At 41.6% G+C, this 20121-nt stretch overlaps 1 protein-coding gene across 1 annotated transcript in view; it reads left to right on the top strand.

The window, feature by feature from the left end:
- Positions 1 to 15143: 15143 nt before the first annotated feature.
- The window catches only part of MPP4 (MAGUK p55 scaffold protein 4), a gene marked incomplete at its 5' end in the record, with an annotated part of 31491 nt that continues 26513 nt past the window's right edge, over positions 15144 to 20121 (top strand). Inside the window, 6 exons of the mRNA XM_084642872.1 lie at positions 15144 to 15206; positions 15431 to 15598; positions 17921 to 17998; positions 18586 to 18666; positions 19285 to 19416; positions 19989 to 20070. Of these exons, the coding sequence (XP_084498998.1) occupies positions 15144 to 15206; positions 15431 to 15598; positions 17921 to 17998; positions 18586 to 18666; positions 19285 to 19416; positions 19989 to 20070 (604 nt within the window). The remainder of the gene's footprint in view (positions 15207 to 15430; positions 15599 to 17920; positions 17999 to 18585; positions 18667 to 19284; positions 19417 to 19988; positions 20071 to 20121) is intronic.

Genomic DNA, 20121 nt, shown 5'->3' with positions numbered 1-20121 from the left:
AGAAGAAGGTCAAACTTTTATTGGTGGTTCCAATGCTATAAGTGACTTATTTAATCAGAATCCTGTTGGCTTATGGTGATAAAAATTAGTTTTTAGCCTTGTGGAGTTTCCAAAGGGATTACTTTCTTTTCTCTACAAGTACATTCTTGGGAAGTCCAAATAAAAATATTGTTGTTATTTAAACATCTTTACCATATTTATGTGACTATATATTTACTATATGTACACATGAGAAAAGATGAAGGTGTTTGATACAAGTCATCCAAGACTTTTTAGCCAATATAGAAATGGTGAACTACTTCAATATAGATACAATATATTGTATAATATTGTATATTCAATACAATACAATATAGAAATGGTGTGCATTTTAACAATCTTCTGATATTTTAATAGTTCCTTCTAATTTATCAAGACATTTATGTGACCATCACATTAATATTTGAGTGATCTCAAAAGGTTTCAGCTTGAAATCCTAGTTTGTATAATTGTAGAAAGATTTCTTCCTGGGCCGCAGTTTTTGGATGTATCTGAGAAGTTGTCCTTTCAGTCCAAAAGCTATTCTGTATGGTTGATGGGTCTGATATTGTCCTATTGAAACTTTGCCACTGAGTTCAACAGGGAAAAAAATCAGGCCCCTTGATGCTTTGAGAACAAAATTGTTCACTTTAAAATGTGGTTTTGTTAGCCATATGTAATACTGAATATTTTGGGGGGAGTCAGGGATAGGTGACAATTGAAAAATAAAATTGCGGTGGTCCTAAGAGAAGAAGTAAGTATTTTCAAATACTGTGTAGACTTATGACTGAGGAAGAAAGGTTAGGCAGCAATGTAAATTATTGGTCTAGCTGTAGATTTTCGAGGTAGGTAATTTTTAGAACTTCTGTGCACAGAAAATATCAAGTTGAAACATGCAATGGGAGAATTGCTATTGAAAAGGAACAGTGTATCATGCTAAATATCATGCAGATTTGACTTGAGCAAATACAATTTAAAATAAACGGAAATAATTTTCTTCTTCTGCTCACCTGCCAAGATTTAAATTCAGGGTTCGGTTTTTCTTCTACAACAGCTGATCACGTTACAAACAGTATTTTCCTGTGTCTCTTGCAGAAGATCAAAATTCATGTCAGTTTCAGTAGAAACAATTAACCTTGACCTGTGGTTCAAAGCACATTAAAAGCCCCAATTTGTTTTTTTAAAGCGTGAGGAAGAAAGTAGGGAAAAAAATTTAACCTTAAAATGCAACTGATTTAAGGACAGTAAATGGTTCCCCCTCAGCCCTTCCCCATTTCTTGCTCGTGAAAGGGACTTTGTACCTGCAAAGATGTGGCAATTTCTAACAGTGCCGATTGTCTGATGTGAAGTCTGAGAATTGAATAACTTGCTTTAGGTTTATAATCCCCTTATGCAACTCAATGATGTTGCGAATGTGTTTTGTCCTCTGATTGGTGGAAACAACTGAAAGTGTGAGTGGATTATTTCTGATCCTTCTGATGTATGGCTCAATTATTAGCTGACAAGATTCTTGGGAGTAAATGTGTATCAGACAAGATTCCTCTTTTCAACCTTTGTGGTCTGATGCAGTAAGGGGCAGCTTTGATTGTATGCTCCTGTAGGTAACCAAGAAATGAGTTAACCTGCAGGGATTCTCTCCCTTTATTACTTGTCTTACCACATTTTGTTTTACCACATTTTGTTCATAAATTAAAATCTGGGTATTTCTTCCTTGTTACAGGATTTCAGCTTGCGTGTAATAGGAGATCAAAGCTAAAATATTACATATTCTCTTCATCTGCATTTACAGGCGTGGTACTGCAGAGAGACCTTAAGAACCAAGTGTGTTGGCCATTGGGGAAAGTTGGTGGGAACAAGTAACTACATAAGTTAAAGATGATTAAAAGTAGGCTTTTTATGCAAGAAAAGGGTTAAGAAGATTTCTCCTCTCCCTGGTTCTAAGGTTAGATTTCTGCGGATTAGAAAGGGGAGGATGTCCATAGATTAGCTAAGGCGGTGAAGTGATTTAGGCTACTAATAGCCCACAGATATTCTTCCTTGTGGCAATTCTACATGATTGGAACATGGTGTATACTGCAGCATTTACAGGTAAGAAATTTTACACTCTGCTGAAAGAGACAAATTGTACAGCATAGATGCATTTCTCACCTGCAACTGTGAAATTTGTTTTTGATGTCGTTGCTGTGACATAATTCTAGGTAAACCAATTTAAATGTCTTTAAAATATCTGGCTTGTACCAATGGGACCCTAATTAAACTTGTGACATCTGTTTAGTTCTTTGCCTGCTAGCTAAAGATTTGACGTTGGAAACTTGTGTAGGGGAAAAGTTATTCCTTAATAAAAATAGGATCATGTGATTTTTGTTAACAGAATTTTGTTGACTTCAACAAATGCATTTTTTCCAAAACTTCAGAAGGCATTATGATACTGACAGGTTCTACCCAGTAGAATGAGTAATTATTCTGCTAGTAAAGATCCAGATTAATTTTCTAACTGCTTTTATTGCTATTGTATGTAATGTAATAGACTGGTCAAATATCCCTTGCTTTGCATTTGTTTTTTAAAACAACTTTTTTAATATCTCATTCTTATGATGAATGATTTTGCCATGTGTGTCAATGAGTTAATTTTCATACTTTATTATACGTCAGCCAGCATGTGTTTAAGCAATAAACATGAACTAACTGTGGCTGATCTGTGTACCCAAGGCCAAATTATCAGCTGAAAGAGAGTATGATGACTGCTTCACAGAACTCCACGTGCACTGTAAATCGTAATTTCCTTATGTAATACTCTACCTAATCGGCAGACTCTTTGACAGTGGAACTGTCCCGATATAAACAATATTACATACATGTAGTGGAGGTAGTAGGAAATTGCTCAGGAGGGAAGTAGAAGTCAACATATAACTGAATGTAGATCAGTGCAAATAATGTGCAAATATTTTGTTACATTAGCAACTTTAGCATGTGGACATCAATACCGTGGCACCATGGAATAACTTCAAGAACAGATCTCAATATTTATTCTTTTGATGTCAAAAACAGGGTAGAGTAAATCCAAAATTTTATATATATAAAAACCGTAATATTATCTTTGACCAGTAGATCTCAAAGCAGTTTACAAAGTCAGGGAAGTATGCTATCCTCATTGCATCAATGGGAAAACTGAGGCATAGCAATCAAGTGACTTTTCCAGTTTTAGTTTGTTGTTTAACAAAGCATTAGAAACTTTTGAGAAGGGCAGGTCAGTGGAAGCACGTTGTATCTGTTCTCGGGCATATACACTGCCTGCTTAACACCTTAAATTTCACCTGGAAGTGAATAATTACAGCTGGTTGAATATTCATCAAACAATTCATTAATTTTTTCAGTTAAGGTTTTTGCATTTTTTCACGCTGCCCTAGTACTAATTTGTAATCTACAAAGAGCTAAATTATCTAGGTCCTGGTAATCTTATAGATTGGCTCATCTTCTTCCTCTATATTCTGCCACATCAGTGCTCAGTAGCATCACTGATATTGCAAGGCAGCTTGCAGGAGATGTAGGCAGGATTTTCTGAATGTCTGGACTTCATCTCTGGCATTTGTTCTCAGTAGAAATTCATCCGAGTTCAAATCTGGCCATGTTCAGAAAGCTCTGTAAATTTGCACCCATGTGACTAATGGTAGGTATTAGAATTTCCCTTGGAATTAATTCCCTGCCAGTATTTGTTCTAGGTAGTTGGCTCAATAGATGCAGGAGTTCTGCATCCTGCTGTTGAAGAAATGTGCTTTTTCATCCAAATGATGTGGTGTACCCAGATACTATGGTGATGCATACTTCTTAAAATGTGTGTAATGTATATACACTTTTATGCTTTTGGGAACAGTGCTACATTGGTAGGGAGATAAGCCAAATATTCTAGTAGTTCTTTGCCATCTAATTTATTATGATCCTGGGTTGAGGAGACTCTCTGGGCTGTGACACCTGTAGAATACATGATCATATCAGTGCTAGAACAGATTGGCAGAGTCCCACCTGCTAATCCAGAGGAGGGCAAACTGTGGCCCGTGGGCCATATCTGGGCCTGTCAGGGTTTTCAGTCCAGCCCGTGGGATTGCCAGCCCCGTAGCACAGTGGGGCTAAGGCAGGCTCCCTGCCTGCCCTGGCCTTGCGCCACTCCCAGAAGCACTGCCCTGGCCTGTAGGCACCACCCCCTGCATCTCCCATTGGCTGGGAATGGGGAACCGCAGCCAATCAGAGTTTGGGTATGGTACCTGAAGGTCAGGGCAGCATGCGGCGGAGCTGCCTGCCCAACCCCACCCCCATGAGCCACTGCTGGACACGCTCGCTATTTCCGGGAGCGGCGTGGGGCCAGGGCAGGCAGGGAGCCTGCCTTAGCCCCACTGCGCGACGCTGCCACCCCAGAGCTGCTCAAGCTAAGTGGCGCCAGGCCAGAGCCCGCACCCCCAAACCGTTCCTGCACCCTAACCCCATGCCCTGCACCCCAACCCCCTCCTGCACCTGAGCCCCCTGCTGCACCCCAACCCCTTGCCCTGAGCTCCCTAGCCCCCTGTTGTGCCCTGCCACACCCCAACCCCCTGCCCTGAGCGCCCTGCCACACCCCACACCCCCCTTGCACAGTGCACCCCCTCCCACACCCCACACTCTCTCCTGCCCCCCAACCTCCTGCCCCAGCCCTACATTCATGGCCCTGCATATAAATTCTCCAAATAGATATTGCCCTTGGGCCAAAAAGTTTGTCCACCCGTGTGCTAATCCCTGTAGAAGATATCATCATAATTATCCTCCTTTCCCTAGTAGCTACCTGGGTAGGCCATGTGGTTGGATGAGGCTTGCTTGCTGCTGCTTTTTAACGGCCTGTCTTGGATCAAGGGATGTGTCTGTCCCTTAGTGGTTCCTGATTATCTTTCACCACTAGCATCTACTAAAGTCAGGCTTCATGGGTCTCACAAGTTGAAAGATCCTCTGCTTTGGCTTAGTGCCTCATACCCTGGAACAACCCTGAGGTATGTGAGTATTCACTGTAGCCACACTCTTTGCAAATTGCCACCTTTTAACCTATGAAGTGAACCTTGTGAGAAAGAGAGGAATCTGAGTGGCTGATGGAAACTTTTGATATTTAGATGCCTTCTCTTTCAAAGTAAAGTAGGAAACCTACAGTTAGAAGGTAAAAGGGCCCAGAAATCTGTAACTGGTTTTTGTCTATTGACATTCACATCTGGTATCTGACAGCTGCACAAGAGTTCCCACTCAGCTGCTGGCTACCAACAGGCAACAGCTTTCCCAACCCAAGTTTCATGGAAACTGAGGTCAGTGACCATAAGGCGAAAGGCAAGTTCAGAATTAGGTAACATGTACAGCACTTACTTTCAGACCAATCCCACATCCATTCTCAATTAAAACAAATGGTCTGTAAACAGGAGCTATGCATTAGTTTAATGGACAAAGGAGTAAGGGATCTGCCAGAAATTGTAAAGAGACACTGCTCTCAAAAGTCATTATCCCTCCAGAAATGCGCCTGAGCTTTATTTGCGGCATGACTTAGAATCATAGAATATCAGGGTTGGAAGGGACCCCAGAAAGTCATCTAGTCCAACCCCCTGCTCAAAGCAGGACCAATTCCCAGTTAAATCATCCCAGCCAGGGCTTTGTCAAGCCTGACCTTAAAAACCTCTAAGGAAGGAGATTCTACCACCTCCCTAGGTAACGCATTCCAGTGTTTCACCACCCTCTTAGTGAAAAAGTTTTTCCTAATATCCAATCTAAACCTCCCCCGCTGCAACTTGAGACCATTACTCCTCGTTCTGTCATCTGCTACCATTGAGAACAGTCTAGAGCCATCCTCTTTGGAACCCCCTTTCAGGTAGTTGAAAGCAGCTATCAAATCCCCCCTCATTCTTCTCTTCCGCAGGCTAAACAATCCCAGCTCCCTCAGCCTCTTCTCATAACTCATGTGTTCCAGTCCCCTAATCATTTTTGTTGCCCTTCGCTGGACTCTCTCCAATTTATCCACATCCTTCTTGAAGTGTGGGGCCCAAAACTGGACACAGTACTCCAGATGAGGCCTCACCAATGTCGAATAGAGGGGAACGATCACGTCCCTCGATCTGCTCGCTATGCCCCTACTTATACATCCCAAAATGCCATTGGCCTTCTTGGCAACAAGGGCACACTGCTGACTCATATCCAGCTTCTCGTCCACTGTCACCCCTAGGTCCTTTTCCGCAGAACTGCTGCCTAGCCATTTGGTCCCTAGTCTGTAGCTGTGCATTGGGTTCTTCCGTCCTAAGTGCAGGACCCTACACTTATCCTTATTGAACCTCATCAGATTTCTTTTGGCCCAATCCTCCAATTTGTCTAGGTCTTTCTGTATCCTATCCCTCCCCTCCAGCGTATCTACCACTCCTCCCAGTTTAGTATCATCCGCAAATTTGCTGAGAGTGCAATCCACACCATCCTCCAGATCATTTATGAAGATATTGAACAAAACCGGCCCCAGGACCGACCCTTGGGGTACTCCACTTGATACCAGCTGCCAACTAGATATGGAGCCATTGATCACTACCCGTTGAGCCCGACAATCTAGCCAGCTTTCTACCCACCTTGTAGTGCATTCATCCAGCCCATACTTCCTTAACTTGCTGACAAGAATACTGTGGGAGACCGTGTCAAAAGCTTTGCTAAAGTCAAGAAACAATACATCCACTGCTTTCCCTTCATCCACAGAACCAGTAATCTCATCATAAAAGGCGATTAGATTAGTCAGGCATGACCTTCCCTTGGTGAATCCATGCTGGCTGTTCCTGATCACTTTCCTCTCATACTTAATTATTTGACAATTATTTACTGTAGTGAAATGTAGCTGCCCAGTGGGAAGCCTGTAAAATATGCCTCAGATAGCTACAAATGTGGGTTTTCTTGGTTTGGGTGCCATATCTATTGTGTATACTTCACCTTAGCTGAGAAATACTCAAACTTGAGTTTCCCTTCAGGAGCCAAATATTGATATCAATATTTCTTGCACAAGAGAATTCCCTGTAGGTTGTAAGGAGTACATAATTGGGCCTTTCATTGAGATGCAGTATTTTTCAACTTGCTTGTATCATAAGAGGATATAATCACGTAGCTCTGCTCCCTTATGCATTGGGCAATACATCAGCATGCAAGTTTGGCTGGTGACTACAATAGTCAAGAAAATAGAGGCAGAGGGATCAGAATTCTGGTGGGAATTTCAATGCGATTATCACAGCTGAAAAGGTTTTGTTTTGGTTTTTGGTTTTTTTGTTTTGGTTTTTGTTTTAGTTTAGACTTCAATAAAGAGAAATAAAAGGTACTCTTATTGGACCTAATACAAGAAGGCAGAAAACTTGAACTACTTCCAAGACTCCCCCAAAACTCTCTTCCTGACCAAGGCTTCTGGGAAAACTTATAATGAAGGTGATATTGTGCATTGTAACATTTTTGTTCTGCTTCCTTTTAGGGTTTATATTTTACCTTACCACATGTGTGTTCTCAGAATCCCCTGTCTACTCCATGGGACATGTAGTGAGAAACCCCATTGTTTGAGACTTTAAATGTGGATTGGACAAAATATGGAAAAGTACAATCAGGAATGAATCCTAGCCTTAACAGTTTGGTCTTTATTGTTTATGAATTGTATAGTTTGAAAAGTGCTTTGAGATCCCTGAGGATGGAAGACTGGCTCTATAAAAATACGTCATTATTTTTTGTCTTGTATTCACCAGCTACCACAAAATTTATATATGTGGTAACAAATACATGGAGATGAGCATGGTCATCCTACATAACTTTAAAACTTTTAGACTACTCAAAATGAAATTTTGCAGTGTAGCTTCAACTTCTCAATGTAAACCGCAGTTCCCAGAAAGCCTGTGTGTGATAAAGGGATTTTTTTAAACCAAGAAAATCTCTTCTCAGATGGGGTATGGATGTCTTATCAGTATAATCTTAAAAATAAATTGCACTCAAGTCTGGCTCCACATTCCCAGTTCAGAGCTGTTGAGACATATCTCCACTTCTTCAATGTCTGAATAGTTATCAAGCTACAAATGGTTTAGGACTAGTTTTTCACAATAAGAAATGAATTGGACTTCTCCACACAGACTATAGGGGTACGTTTACAGAAACATTGCCTCCCCTTCTGTGGGTGCAGTTTGCACTTGCATTTTGGAACCAGTCTGAACAGTTGCACCTAAACGGCAAATATATCACAAAATCCTGCAGTTAGTAATGTGTTTTCAGTATGACTGAAATGAATGGAAGCTAGGAGTCCTCCTATCCTGAATTCATTTACTCCTTCATATAGCATTTTCTTTCCTTCACTCTGCCACCCTGCAATAAAGGATTTCTGCATTGCTCTTTCTAATGGCTCAGTAGTTTAGGAAGCAGGTATTTAATGATCTGTCTTACATAGCCTCCTTGGTTTAAATCCCAGCATTAGGCAGATCAGCTCTGCTTAACAAAGGGGAAGACAGACTCTTAAAGGAACAGATTCAAAGTTATTGAGGAACATTAAATACCGGCACCTACAAGATACAGGGGGGAAAACCTCTGCATGTATAAAATGTATGAATAATAGTTCGAGTCATTAGAGGAAATGAAGTAGAAACTGCTCAGATTATTGTTGGGGTAGGAAAATCACACTGTGCTGGGGGAAGCCTGGGTTATGTTTTTTAAAAAAAAAAAAAACAATAAGGCATGTTTTCAAAGACTATTCTTTACCATCTCTTGGAATAGAATTATACAAGCAGTACACGAGAACCTACCAGATCCCCAAACGTTTAAAATGGTACTTTTCTTTGCTCCCTTATGGGGCAAATTTGTGGTGAATAGGGTATATTCAATAGTACGTTGATTAAACCATAATCGGGTATCTCTTCTGAATTCTCTCCCTGATCCCAGCTGCCTTTTCAAGATAGGGCATGACCCAAGAGAAGAAGTGCCTTTCAAAAATAGGCACTAAGAAGTGCAGTAAAAGTGACAGTAATTCCTTCTGCTTTTATAAGCAGATCATGATAATAAATCTCTTGGTGTACCTTATAAATTTCCCATCCACAGTAGTGGGAAAATGGCTGCCTTCTTGCCTTGGTAATCCAGGAGATAAACTGCAGTATATCTAAAACAGGTTGGTATGGTATTTACTACTTGTACATTAGTATTGTTATTGGTTCCCTTGCTCAAATGTTTTGTGTTGCAATTCATTAATGTTTGTGAGAGGCATTACCTTTGGATTGAGCTATAACATAGGAATTTCTCAGTGGAAGGGTTTTCTTCAATGTTAATTTTATAATTGTAATCTTGGCTATACCTTGAAACCTTACGCAGAACACTGTTGAAGACACAGATCATATTAGGGTCCAGGAGACACACTAGGTTGATACAGATCTTTTACTTTTGGAGACCTAGGTTTCAAATCTGATAGATTGCATGTGACTGAATGTGGTGTGTTCATCCTGTTCCTTCAGATTCATGAATGGCACTGAGCTGCTGGAAATGAAAAACTGAACATAAAACTTCAGTTTTCTCTAGAATAGATGATTCACTCTTCCGCCACTGTAAAATACCAGTTCTAAAAATCCTTGATCCAGTCTCCCTATAGCAACAATTGCTAAAAGAAATGGAATGGAGAGTTTCCTCTGATTTCAGTCTGGGTGTGTTGTCCATTGTGTCTAATCATTAATTTAAAATGTAATCATTTGACAGATTTCATTTGCCCATATGTTGTGTACTTAAAAAAAAGTTTAAAGAACTTGTTTAAGTTGCAAGCATTTTTGAATGCCATGATTCATGCTGCTGTGGAAAGTATTAGTGTTTCCATAATCAAACACCATTTTCAGGTTTTATATCATGGGCTGCCCTAAAGAGAGGAAAATTTTGCCTTTGATTACTAAATAATTTTAATTTTAATGTCTTCGTTTTTCCATACAGAAAGTATAGGCAAGTCTAGATTATTTTGCAAATACTCAGATAAGACTGTTTAGACCCCAGTCTTGCAAACACTGCTGCACATGCTTAACTTTACTCTTGCCATCAATTCTAGTGATGTCACCTGGGTACAGCTGAGCATGTTTATAAGTGTGTTCAGAATCAGGATCTTAGTTCTCGAAGGCAAAGTTGCTAAGTTTTTAGGCGTGACTGCTGTATTAAGCTGCCCATAAAAATGTAAATTGGGCTTAATGTTATCATAGAGATTGTTGGAAGGAATTTTTTGAGAAATTGAGGAAAAAATTAGTGTTTTTATGAGTGAAAACAAAAAATGGAATTTATTGGTTTTTAATGCTGTTTTTGGTGTACGCTTTACATTTCATAATTTTATACCTAAAATTTTAGAGGGATACTGTAAGGCTGTTCATACAGTAAGTTTGATGAAAGCCTATATTAATAGCAGTGTTTGTAATTTTAATGAAATTGAAAATCACTTTGGATTTAAATGGCTTCTTTCCCTTGCTCACTGTAGCATTGAACTAGTGCATGAGAACTAGGGTGTGGTAGCGATAAGCCTACTTTTATTGTCCAAGATGAAAGAAATACCAAGAAGTCAATACCTTGGAATGCCTGGCAAAGTCTGGAATACCAGAGCAACTTGGAGGCAATTAAACTCTTTATATGAAGACGTCTTTGCAGATTCTGGCCCTGTTAGTGGTAGGAAAGCAAATCTGATTTTCCAAGTTCTTTCAATATGAATAGTCTAACGTATTAGTAATAGGTCAAGAAATTTGGTTTATTTTTAAATATGACTCTTAACTTGACGGTTCCTGTAGACTGAAAAACGGGCTATTCATTTTTATTTTCAGATACCTTGGGGGAAACAAATTACAGCTGTCCATGGTGGTGCATTTAAAAATGTGGCGTATGGCATGCTTTCACACGGGTGACTTGTTTTTGAGGGGGCAGTGGAAACTTCATAATTTAAATACAGTGGCTTAGTGTAATACTGTAATGCAGATTTTGAGTTCATAGACACTCCTTGAAAACATGCAACTTAAACCCTCCCCTCCCACTGCAAGGAGCCAGTATAGTTCAGTCATATCTAAACTGAGTTTTGTAAAATGTGGATGTACCCAATAAACTATAACAGCTTTATGGCAAATGGGGCAAACTCTTCAAAGTATTGCTAATTATGAATTCACATAAGACTACCACTAAATCTACAATTACTTTTGACTATGGATTCCCAAATTTTTGTCCCGCTAAGAGCCACATTAGCAACTTACCATGAATTGGAGGGCTGTATGTGAGGCGTAAACAGATTTGAACCGTACTGTCTGAGTGATGCCTTGTTTAATACGGTGGTAAAATTCGAACAGTTAATGGTTTGACCAGATAAGCCTTTCCCATTAACTGCTGATAATATTAAATGTGGTCTTGCACCAAGATGTGCTACAAGCAGCCAGAGACTCTTTTGATCAAGGTAAAGAAATGCACCTTAGCAGAAGCGTCCCATGGAGAATACATCTACTTACTAATTTAAATATAGCCATGGACTACTTTTGACCTGTAGGCTGCCCATTGAGCACCAGGGCTTTGTGCACCATATTCTTCTGCTCTGTTTAAATTAGAGATGAACAAGGCTAAAAGCATTTTAATTTGAATTCCACCCTAACCTTTAGCAGTCGACATGCACTCAAACTGAGATGCAAGTCCTGCCAGTTTGGTTTTCTCGGCCCATATCTAATTTAAACTGGTCGTGATCTTGTTTTGTGACATTTGAATCTGAAACACTATTTTCATCCCCCATTGTATTTTTGTTCTACTTTCTTTCTTACAAATCGAAAGTTATTCCAACATGCTCATTCTTTGTTTCCCAGTTCGGAGTCTGTTTTGTGAAACATTGCTGCTGTGAATGATCCATTCAGAGAAACAAGGAGAATCTCCTAGAAGGAAGGAGAAGATGGAGATGCTTGCAGTACATGGCCAGGAAACCGGTACAGCACATAACTCTTGTGTTTCTTTTTCAAAACAAGAAAGAACATGCAGATTTTCTTATCAAGTCAGCAGATATTTTAAAATATTACTGATAGTATATATCACAAGACTAAATTCCAAGCAAGAACAGGATTTTTGATTCTTTATATAGTACCAGACAGGTGTGAGTCAGGCTTTACAGGCACAATTGAGGTAAGGGCTTAAATTTTTATAAGTGAGTAGTGAATTTGGGAAGCCTGCTCTTAAATGCCTTAAAAGAGTCTGATTTTTTTTTCAGAAAGCGCTGAGCACCTTCCCTCCAAATCAGGCACCTGTTTAAAATTTCTCAAATTGAGCATCCAAAATCACTAGTGTTTCCCAATAATGTAGGTCAAAGTCCGTACCTCAAAAAGCTGACACTCTCTAAGGTACTGATTTGGCAAACAAGCACCTGAATAATTTTATTTTGAAGTCAGTTAATTTAAAGCTAAGCACAGGCATAAGGCTCAAGGCCTAAAGTGATAGCAAAACCAAAATGAACTGTCAATAAATGTAGAGAGGCTGTGGACAGGAGGGCAGGAAACAAAAGAAGAGATGTAGTCTTTGTCTGGCGTAACTATCTGCAGTGGCCCAAGCTGACTGTATTGTAGCTAGGTTGTTTTTTTTTAATATAAATTTTATGTGAGGGAATGATCAGTCGGGTGGAAGAATTGAGGTTTTATGAGACATTTGAATGAGAAGGAACTTGTTTGGTGCACTAGATCAGGGAGATATTTGCAAGCATAAAGGCAGCACAGAAAAAAGCACAAAAAGGGTGTAGCGTAGAGAGAGTGCGAGAGCGAGCGAGCATGGAGCACGGGGCCTGGTGCAAGACTTGAGGCCTGAACCACAGTCAGCAAATCCAGGCTAAGCTGTGAACCAAAGTCAGGCCATGTATTAAAAGCAGGTGCTTACACGTTCGCAGTCTGATACATAAACTTGGCAAGGGTACTGCTAGCGTTGCTAAAACACAGGCACTCCTAAGAAGTACCTGGCACTGGGTATGTACGTGAACACCTTCCAAAAGATGAGCCCAGGTACACCCTCACCTAGCGCAAAATAAGAGGGTTTGATAGAAGTGATGAAGAGGGATGTTTTGCCCGAGACATCAGGAGCAAGGTACAAGGGGAGGTAACAAGCAGATGTCATGAAACCCATAAGGTAGTAAGTAAGTTTTGTCTCAGTCGATAAATGTTGGGGTACCTCACCTTAATTCTTTGTGCAGACGAGGTGACAGAAGAGACTCCCACAGCTGACTGAGCCACTCCTTACCACTCCTAACCATGTGTTAGTGTACCTGTAACCACAGAGACAGGGAGCCGGTATGTGTCTTGAGCGCAATAAACTTGGCCAAGTGCCTTTGTCACCGAACTGAGCCTGTGGTCTTTCTTACGTGTAACATCAAGGTCTGCTAAGTTAGCAGGCTGCACTCTCTTCCAATGCTGATAACACCGGAGCTCCAAGAAGAGAAGCTGTCATAAATGTAAAGGGAAGGGTAAACACCTTTAAAATCCCTCCTGGCCAGAGGAAAAACCCTTTCACCTGTAAAGGGTTAAGAAGCTCGGATAACCTCGCTGGCACCTGACCAAAATGACCAATGAGGAGACAAGATGCTTTCAAAGCTGGAGGGGGGAGAAACAAAGGTTCTCTCTGTCTGGGTGATGCTTTTGCCGGGAACAGAAAATGAAAGGAGTCTTAGAACTTAGTAAGTAATCTAGCTAGATAGGTGTTAGATTCTGTTTTGTTTAAATGGCTGATAAAATAAGCTGTGGTGAATGGAATGTATATTCCTATTTTTGTGTCTTTTTGTAACTTAAAGTTTTGCCTAGAGGGATTCCCTATGTTTTGAATCTGTTTACCCTGTAAGGTATTTACCATCCTGATTTTACAGAGGTGATTCTTTTACTTTTTCTTCAATTAAAATTCTTCTTTTAAGAACCTGATTGCTTTTTCATTGTTCTTAAGATCCAAGGGTTTGGATCTGTGTTCACCAATGCAAATTGGTGAGGATTTTCCCCAGGAAAGGGGGTGTAGGGTTTGGGAGGATTTTGGGGGGAAAGACGTTTCCAAGCGGGCTCTTTCCCTGTTATATATTTGTTAGATGCTTGGTGGTGGCAGCAATAAAGTCCAAGGGCAAAAGGTAAAATAGTTTGTACCTTGGGGAAGTTTTAACCTAAGCTGGTAAAAATAAGCTTAGGGGGTTTTCATCTAGGTCCCCATATCTGTACCCTAGAGTTCAGAGTGGGGAAGGAACCTTGACAGAAGCACTGAGCATCTGTAACAGCTTAGTAGCCTGGACAGTGTTACTGTGGCAACGACATTCCAGCCTTCAGCGCTTAACAACAAAGGGGAGTGAAAGAAGGAAATGAAGAGAATATGTTGTCCCTTGACTGGTTTTACTAGTGAGATGCTTGACTTGAGGCAGGACGGAGAAGCATAGTCACCCCCATGGAAGCACAAAAAAGGAAGAGAGGAAATAATAGAAAGTGTTGAAAATCGGAGTGTATTTGGGGGTGAGGGAGCAGATCAGTTTTATTTGGCCTGTGTCAGAAAATCATCTAGGAGCAGATTTACAAAGGTATTTAGGCACTTGAAGATGCAGCTTGGTGCCTAGTGGGATTTACAAAGTGCCTCAGTGAATTAGATGCATAGGTCCTATTGACTTTCAATGGGTGTTAGCCACATATCCTCAGACTTTCATATGTTAATATTTTCAGTTTTCTCGTATTTCCTGGGCAGAGCATAGGACTTTAGAAATGATCCAATACTGCTGGAAAAATCTAGTTTCCTGTTGCATATAGGCCTGATTTTGAATAATGGTCATAAACTGATAAGGGCCAAAAGTCTTATGCCTCCTTCAGATTCTAAATAGGTCTAGATTTCCATTGTGTCTGCACACTATTCCTGTTCTCTTTATGTAGGGGAAATGGTGGTGTTTCTGATAAGAATGACTCTTTCCCCATTCCCAGCAGGTAATGTACAGGATGGCTGATAGTGGTACAGATTTATTAACTGAACTATCAGGTCAGACTGGAATGTGCATCATTATTATATATTAGATAGCCCTTGAGATGTGGTTGGCACTTTCCGCTGTTGAGAAGAGATACAAGCCCTGCCCCCAAAAGAGTTTACAATCTAAAAGAAATCCCTAAAACATGGGCAAGGCAGAGTTACTACAGTACATGGTTGGAATAAATGTCAACTTGGATTCAAACTTAGTAGGTGTGGGATGCCTATGGGGAATATGTTTCTCTGATCAGTGGACAATTGCTTGCCCTGCACAAATACAGCTGATAAGAAGGTATGTACCATAGAGCTGAGGACAGGGAACCTTTTCTTAAGGAATTACCAGTTGGGTATCTGGGACACATTATAAGGGAATGTAAATTCAAATGAATTACCTTCTCAGAGGTCTGGGCCAATACTTGGCTTTTTTGTTCAGCTGTTGGTGCTGAAATGCACTGCACTTCCTTGTTTCTTGGGCTCACGTTTATCTCATGTTCTGACTCTAGTGTTACAAGAATTGAGTCTGTTCTGTAAAAGAGATGTCAATGGAGTTGGAGTGTTATACGACCTGCTCAGATCTCCCTGGCTGCAAGCTCTCCTAAAGGTAAAGTCCTCTTTGTCTGCAAGGCCAGTCTTCCTTAGAGAAGAAGGGGAGGGATAGCTCAGTGGTTTGAGCATTGGCCTGCTAAACCCAGGATTGTGAGTTCAATCTTTGAGGGGGCCATTTAGGGATTTTGGGCAAAAATTGGGGATTGGTCCTGTTTTGAGCAGGGGGTTGGACTAGATGACCTCTTTGAGGTCCCTTCCAATCCTAATATTCTATGATTCTATGAACAATATGTCCAACTGGCATCTGCCTCAATGTGCCATGCGGAGATTGTAGGTTAATTCAGATACTTCTAATTAAGGTGGAAAATCCCAGTGTACCTGGCTAATTGGGTAATACCATGCAATCACAGGGAGATTTAAGATTGGCTGCAGGTGGTGATCTGTACCCCAGTTGTAAAATGGGGGTGATGTCCTGTTTTGTACAAATGAATGAATGAAAAGTGCTATATGAGGGTGAAATATTATTTACTATTGATTGCATTGGTGTGATGTATAATCAAGGGCTGTACTTTAGCATCAGACTAAACTGGGAAGGAAATTTTTCCTGTTAGACAAAATAGTTCAAAAAACTAAGTTAAACATTTTAGCAGGAAAGTAACTTAAGGTCTGTAAACAGGTCCAATGTTAATAAAACAAAAATAAAAAAAACCTTCCAGGTCACTGGTCACCAACCTAGAGGATTTCCCAGTCGATTGCGATCTCTGGCAGCGCAGCGTGGCTGCCACTAAGGCAGACTCCCTACCCAACGCCGCTCCCAGAAGCAGCTGGCGTGGCCCCACGGGTGCGGGGGAGCAGGGGTCTTCTTCTGTGCGCTGCTCCTGCCTGCAAGCACCACCACCGCAGCTTCCATTGGCTGGGAGAGCTGCAGGGGGGGTGCTTGCAGAGAGGGGCAGCGCACGGAGCCATGCACGGAGCCACGTGTCTTCCCCTCTCTACCCCCCCGGGGCATGTTGGCCCCTTCTGGGAGCAGTGTGGAGCCAGGGTAGGCAGGGAGCCTGCCTCAGTCTTGCTGCACCCGCCACCGTAAGTGCTGCACTGCTGGATGTAAGTGCTGCCCGGCGGAAGGCTGCACCCCAGCCCTGAGCCCCCTCCTGGAGCCAGCACCCTGTACCCCCTCCTGCACCCCAATACTCTGCCCCAGCTCAGAGCCCCCTCCTGCACCCAAACACCCTCCCAGAGCCAGCACCCTGTACCCTCAACACTCTGCCCCAGGCTGGAGCCCCTTCCTGCACTCAAACTCCCTCCTAGAGCTTGCACCCCTCACCCCCTCCTGCACCCCAACCCCCTGCCCCAGGCTCAGTCCAGAGCCCCCTCTCACACTGTGAACCCCCACCCTAGAGCCCACACCCCCTCCCAAACCCCTACCCCAGCCCGGTAAAAGTGAGTGAGGGTGGGGGGGGAGGGGATGGAGTGAGTGGGGCAGGGCTTTGGGGAAGGGGCGGGGCAGATCCTGGGTTGCCCTTAGATTCAAAAAGTGATCTTGGGCGTAAAAAGGTTAGAGACCACTGGTCTAGGTGAATAAAAATTTCCTTGAAATCAGTCTTTAAATTTGGTGATTTACTTTAGCTTTGCTTTTTGAGTAAGGATTATAGTTAGGGGAAGAAAGGAAACAGTGGAATCTTTGAGGATTTGCCATACTGGATTGGAACACTGGTCCAGTGAGCCTGTTATCTTCCTTTGACAGCCAGATACTTCAGATTAAGGTGGAAAACCCCAGTGTACCTGGCTAATTGGGTAATACTATACAATGTCAGAGATTTAAGATTGGCCTCAGCTGGCAATCTGTAGTTAGGTCCTGAATCAGAAGGATTGATAGCCTTAATCATAAAGGCCAAGATTTTGTCATGGATATTTTCAGTAAAAGTCATGGACAGGTCATGGGCAAAAAAGAAAAATTCACGGACGCCGTAACTTTTACTAAAAATATACCTGACAAAATGGGGATCTGCTAGTCCCCACACAACTGTGTAGGGGCTAGGAGCAATCCGCAGCATGGGCGGCTCAGAGATTCCCCCGCCGGCAGCTGTGGGCTCGGGGAGCTGCCAGAGGTGCCGGGGGTACCCTGCAGCTCCCTGCCCTCGCTGGTGGCGAGGGACCCTGCAGCTCCTGATCACCGCAGGCTGAAGTCATGGAGGTTGCTGGAAGTCATGGATTCCGTGACTAGCTCATAGCCTTATTTATAATTTTTATTCTAGCTAGTCCTAGAAAATCCTTAGTGGTGTGGCACTGCTGTATATGTGTATGTTTTCCATGTGAATGGATCGCCCCATTGAGTAGTATTGCATTGTGCCTTTTTCTTTATTATTTCACCCTATAGGTTTATGAATGCCTCCATCAATCTATCAGAAAAAAACCAGTCCCGGTCACACCCCAAGCACGTGCACTGTCTCGTGAGGTGAGATTATATAAGAGACTATATTCCTTTTTTTACCGAACCCTAATCTGTTAATTTGATTGCACATAATAATACTCTGCATATCTGTGGCGCAGTCTGTCCAAGGATCTGAGTGCACATCACAGGCATTAATGAATGTAGCCTCGCTCCCTTGTGAGACAAGTAGTTAATCATCTCCATTGTACAGATAGGGGATCAAAGGCACATAGAAGGTGTGGAATTCCCAGAATCCCATGGGCTGTGGCAGAGCGATTACGAGTCCTGTGCGTTAACTGCTAGATCGTCCCTCTTCCCCAATTCAAAATCTGCCTTGTCATAAGAACTGACCATAAAGGAGCCTGGCTCAGATCTGTGAATTTTAATCAGTTCATGACCGAATTAGCTGGAAGCTTAATGGTTCATGCTAGAAACTTATACTGGTCATTAAATCTAATTGTAGGACTGGAGAAGAGAATTCACTTAGTCTCTTAGCATGGAGTTAAAGAAAAGGTCTGTTTACATTACCAAATTAAGTTCACCAAATAGTTTACTACAGTATTTAAAATAGGAATTCCAGATGGATCCAGTTCCCACTCTCTCATCACCAGGTGGTGGAGTTGTTACGTGGAGTCCCTCAATCTACAGAGATCAGAGAGCTGAGACGACTTCTGCGAAATCCAAACTTGAAGGCAAGTGCTGGCCGTTGAAAGGGGAGTGGAAACATCTCTCACTGAAACGACTGCAGTATGGGGGGAATGAGCTTTGCAGCTGCCTGCAGAAGACAGCAAAGAAGGCAATAGAAATTTGGATTAGTTATGGCAAGAAGAAATTAGTGGACAATGGTATCTGTGAATTTGCAACTGTGGGATTCTTTTCCCTACCTCTGAAGTCTGTGTCACATCCCCTACCTTATGAAAGAATTAAATATCTACAGTACTCACAACAGACTGATGGTAACTGCTGTCTTTAATATCTATGCTTTTGAGAGATCTGTTTAAAAAAAGATTCTTAGAGACACGGGGCAGGATTTTTACATGAACAAACTTGTTTTGTCTTAAAAACTATTACAAAGCGTATGTGCTTGTGCTATAGCATCAAACGAGGACACAGTTCTCCTAAGATTAAATTCCAAGAAATCAGGAAAATGTCCAGTGATTGAATTTTTCAGTGGAAAGAGCTATGATGTCACTCACCGCCGTGTGGGCCTGTATTCATGTAAGAATACAGTCTCCCGCTTCTGACTCCTGGACCCCAGTTAAAGCTATTTCTTGGGATGACCTTTGCTTGCCTCTTTCTTCATGTCACAGGCCTTACTATCAGCTCATGATACTGTGGCCCAGAAAGATTTTGAACCAATCCTTCCCCCTCTACCAGATAACATCCCTGAAAATGAAGAAGCCATGAGGATTGTCTGCTTAGTGAAGAACAAGCAGCCCCTGGTAAGGAAGCTTTCTCATGTTTTGATTATTTGAACTTGTGCAATAGATTCAATAAAGTGTTTTGTATAAATGGGTTATTTATAAGCAATGCTATAGAAATTTTGTTATTTCTATTCTCTTTTAAATTGACAGACTCATCTTGAACAAATAAAGTGCCTCCTTGGCAAATGGAGGGGGAAGGAGGAAAAAAACTAACAAAATTTCTTGGAAGTTGTTTGCCCTTGTGAACTAAGGATTTTATGTTGTACTATGCTTGTGATAAATACAGGGATTAGCACTGGAAAATCATAACATTAGAGATGGAAAAGATGCATTACAGTAGGCCCTATGTAAGATTTTACAGAATGTGAGAGTCGGAAACTGGGCTGTATAATGACCATTTTGTTCATGTCCCTTAAGAGACTAGGTTTACACATCTTTTAACGTATTGTGCACTGTACTTACGGGTCCTGCAATACTGTGCAGCTTTAAGGGGAAAAGGAATCTCTTTCAGTAATCTCCAGGCATTAAGGAGATCAGACTTGCAGTTTTAAAGGAATCGAAAGATATTTATTTATTTTTTATTTTTCCAGGGTGCCACCATTAAACGCCATGAGATAACGGGTGACATTGTGGTTGCCAGGGTGATCCATGGTGGGCTAGCAGACAGAAGTGGTAAGTGTCATTTGAAACACACAGCAGGGAAAAGTCGGGTTTTTTCTGCAA

Source organism: Lepidochelys olivacea (genome assembly GCF_965140295.1).
Source record: "Lepidochelys olivacea isolate rLepOli2 genome assembly, chromosome: 11".
In the NCBI taxonomy this organism is placed as follows: Eukaryota; Metazoa; Chordata; order Testudines; family Cheloniidae; genus Lepidochelys; species Lepidochelys olivacea.
This window is presented reverse-complemented; position numbering and strand designations above follow the sequence as displayed.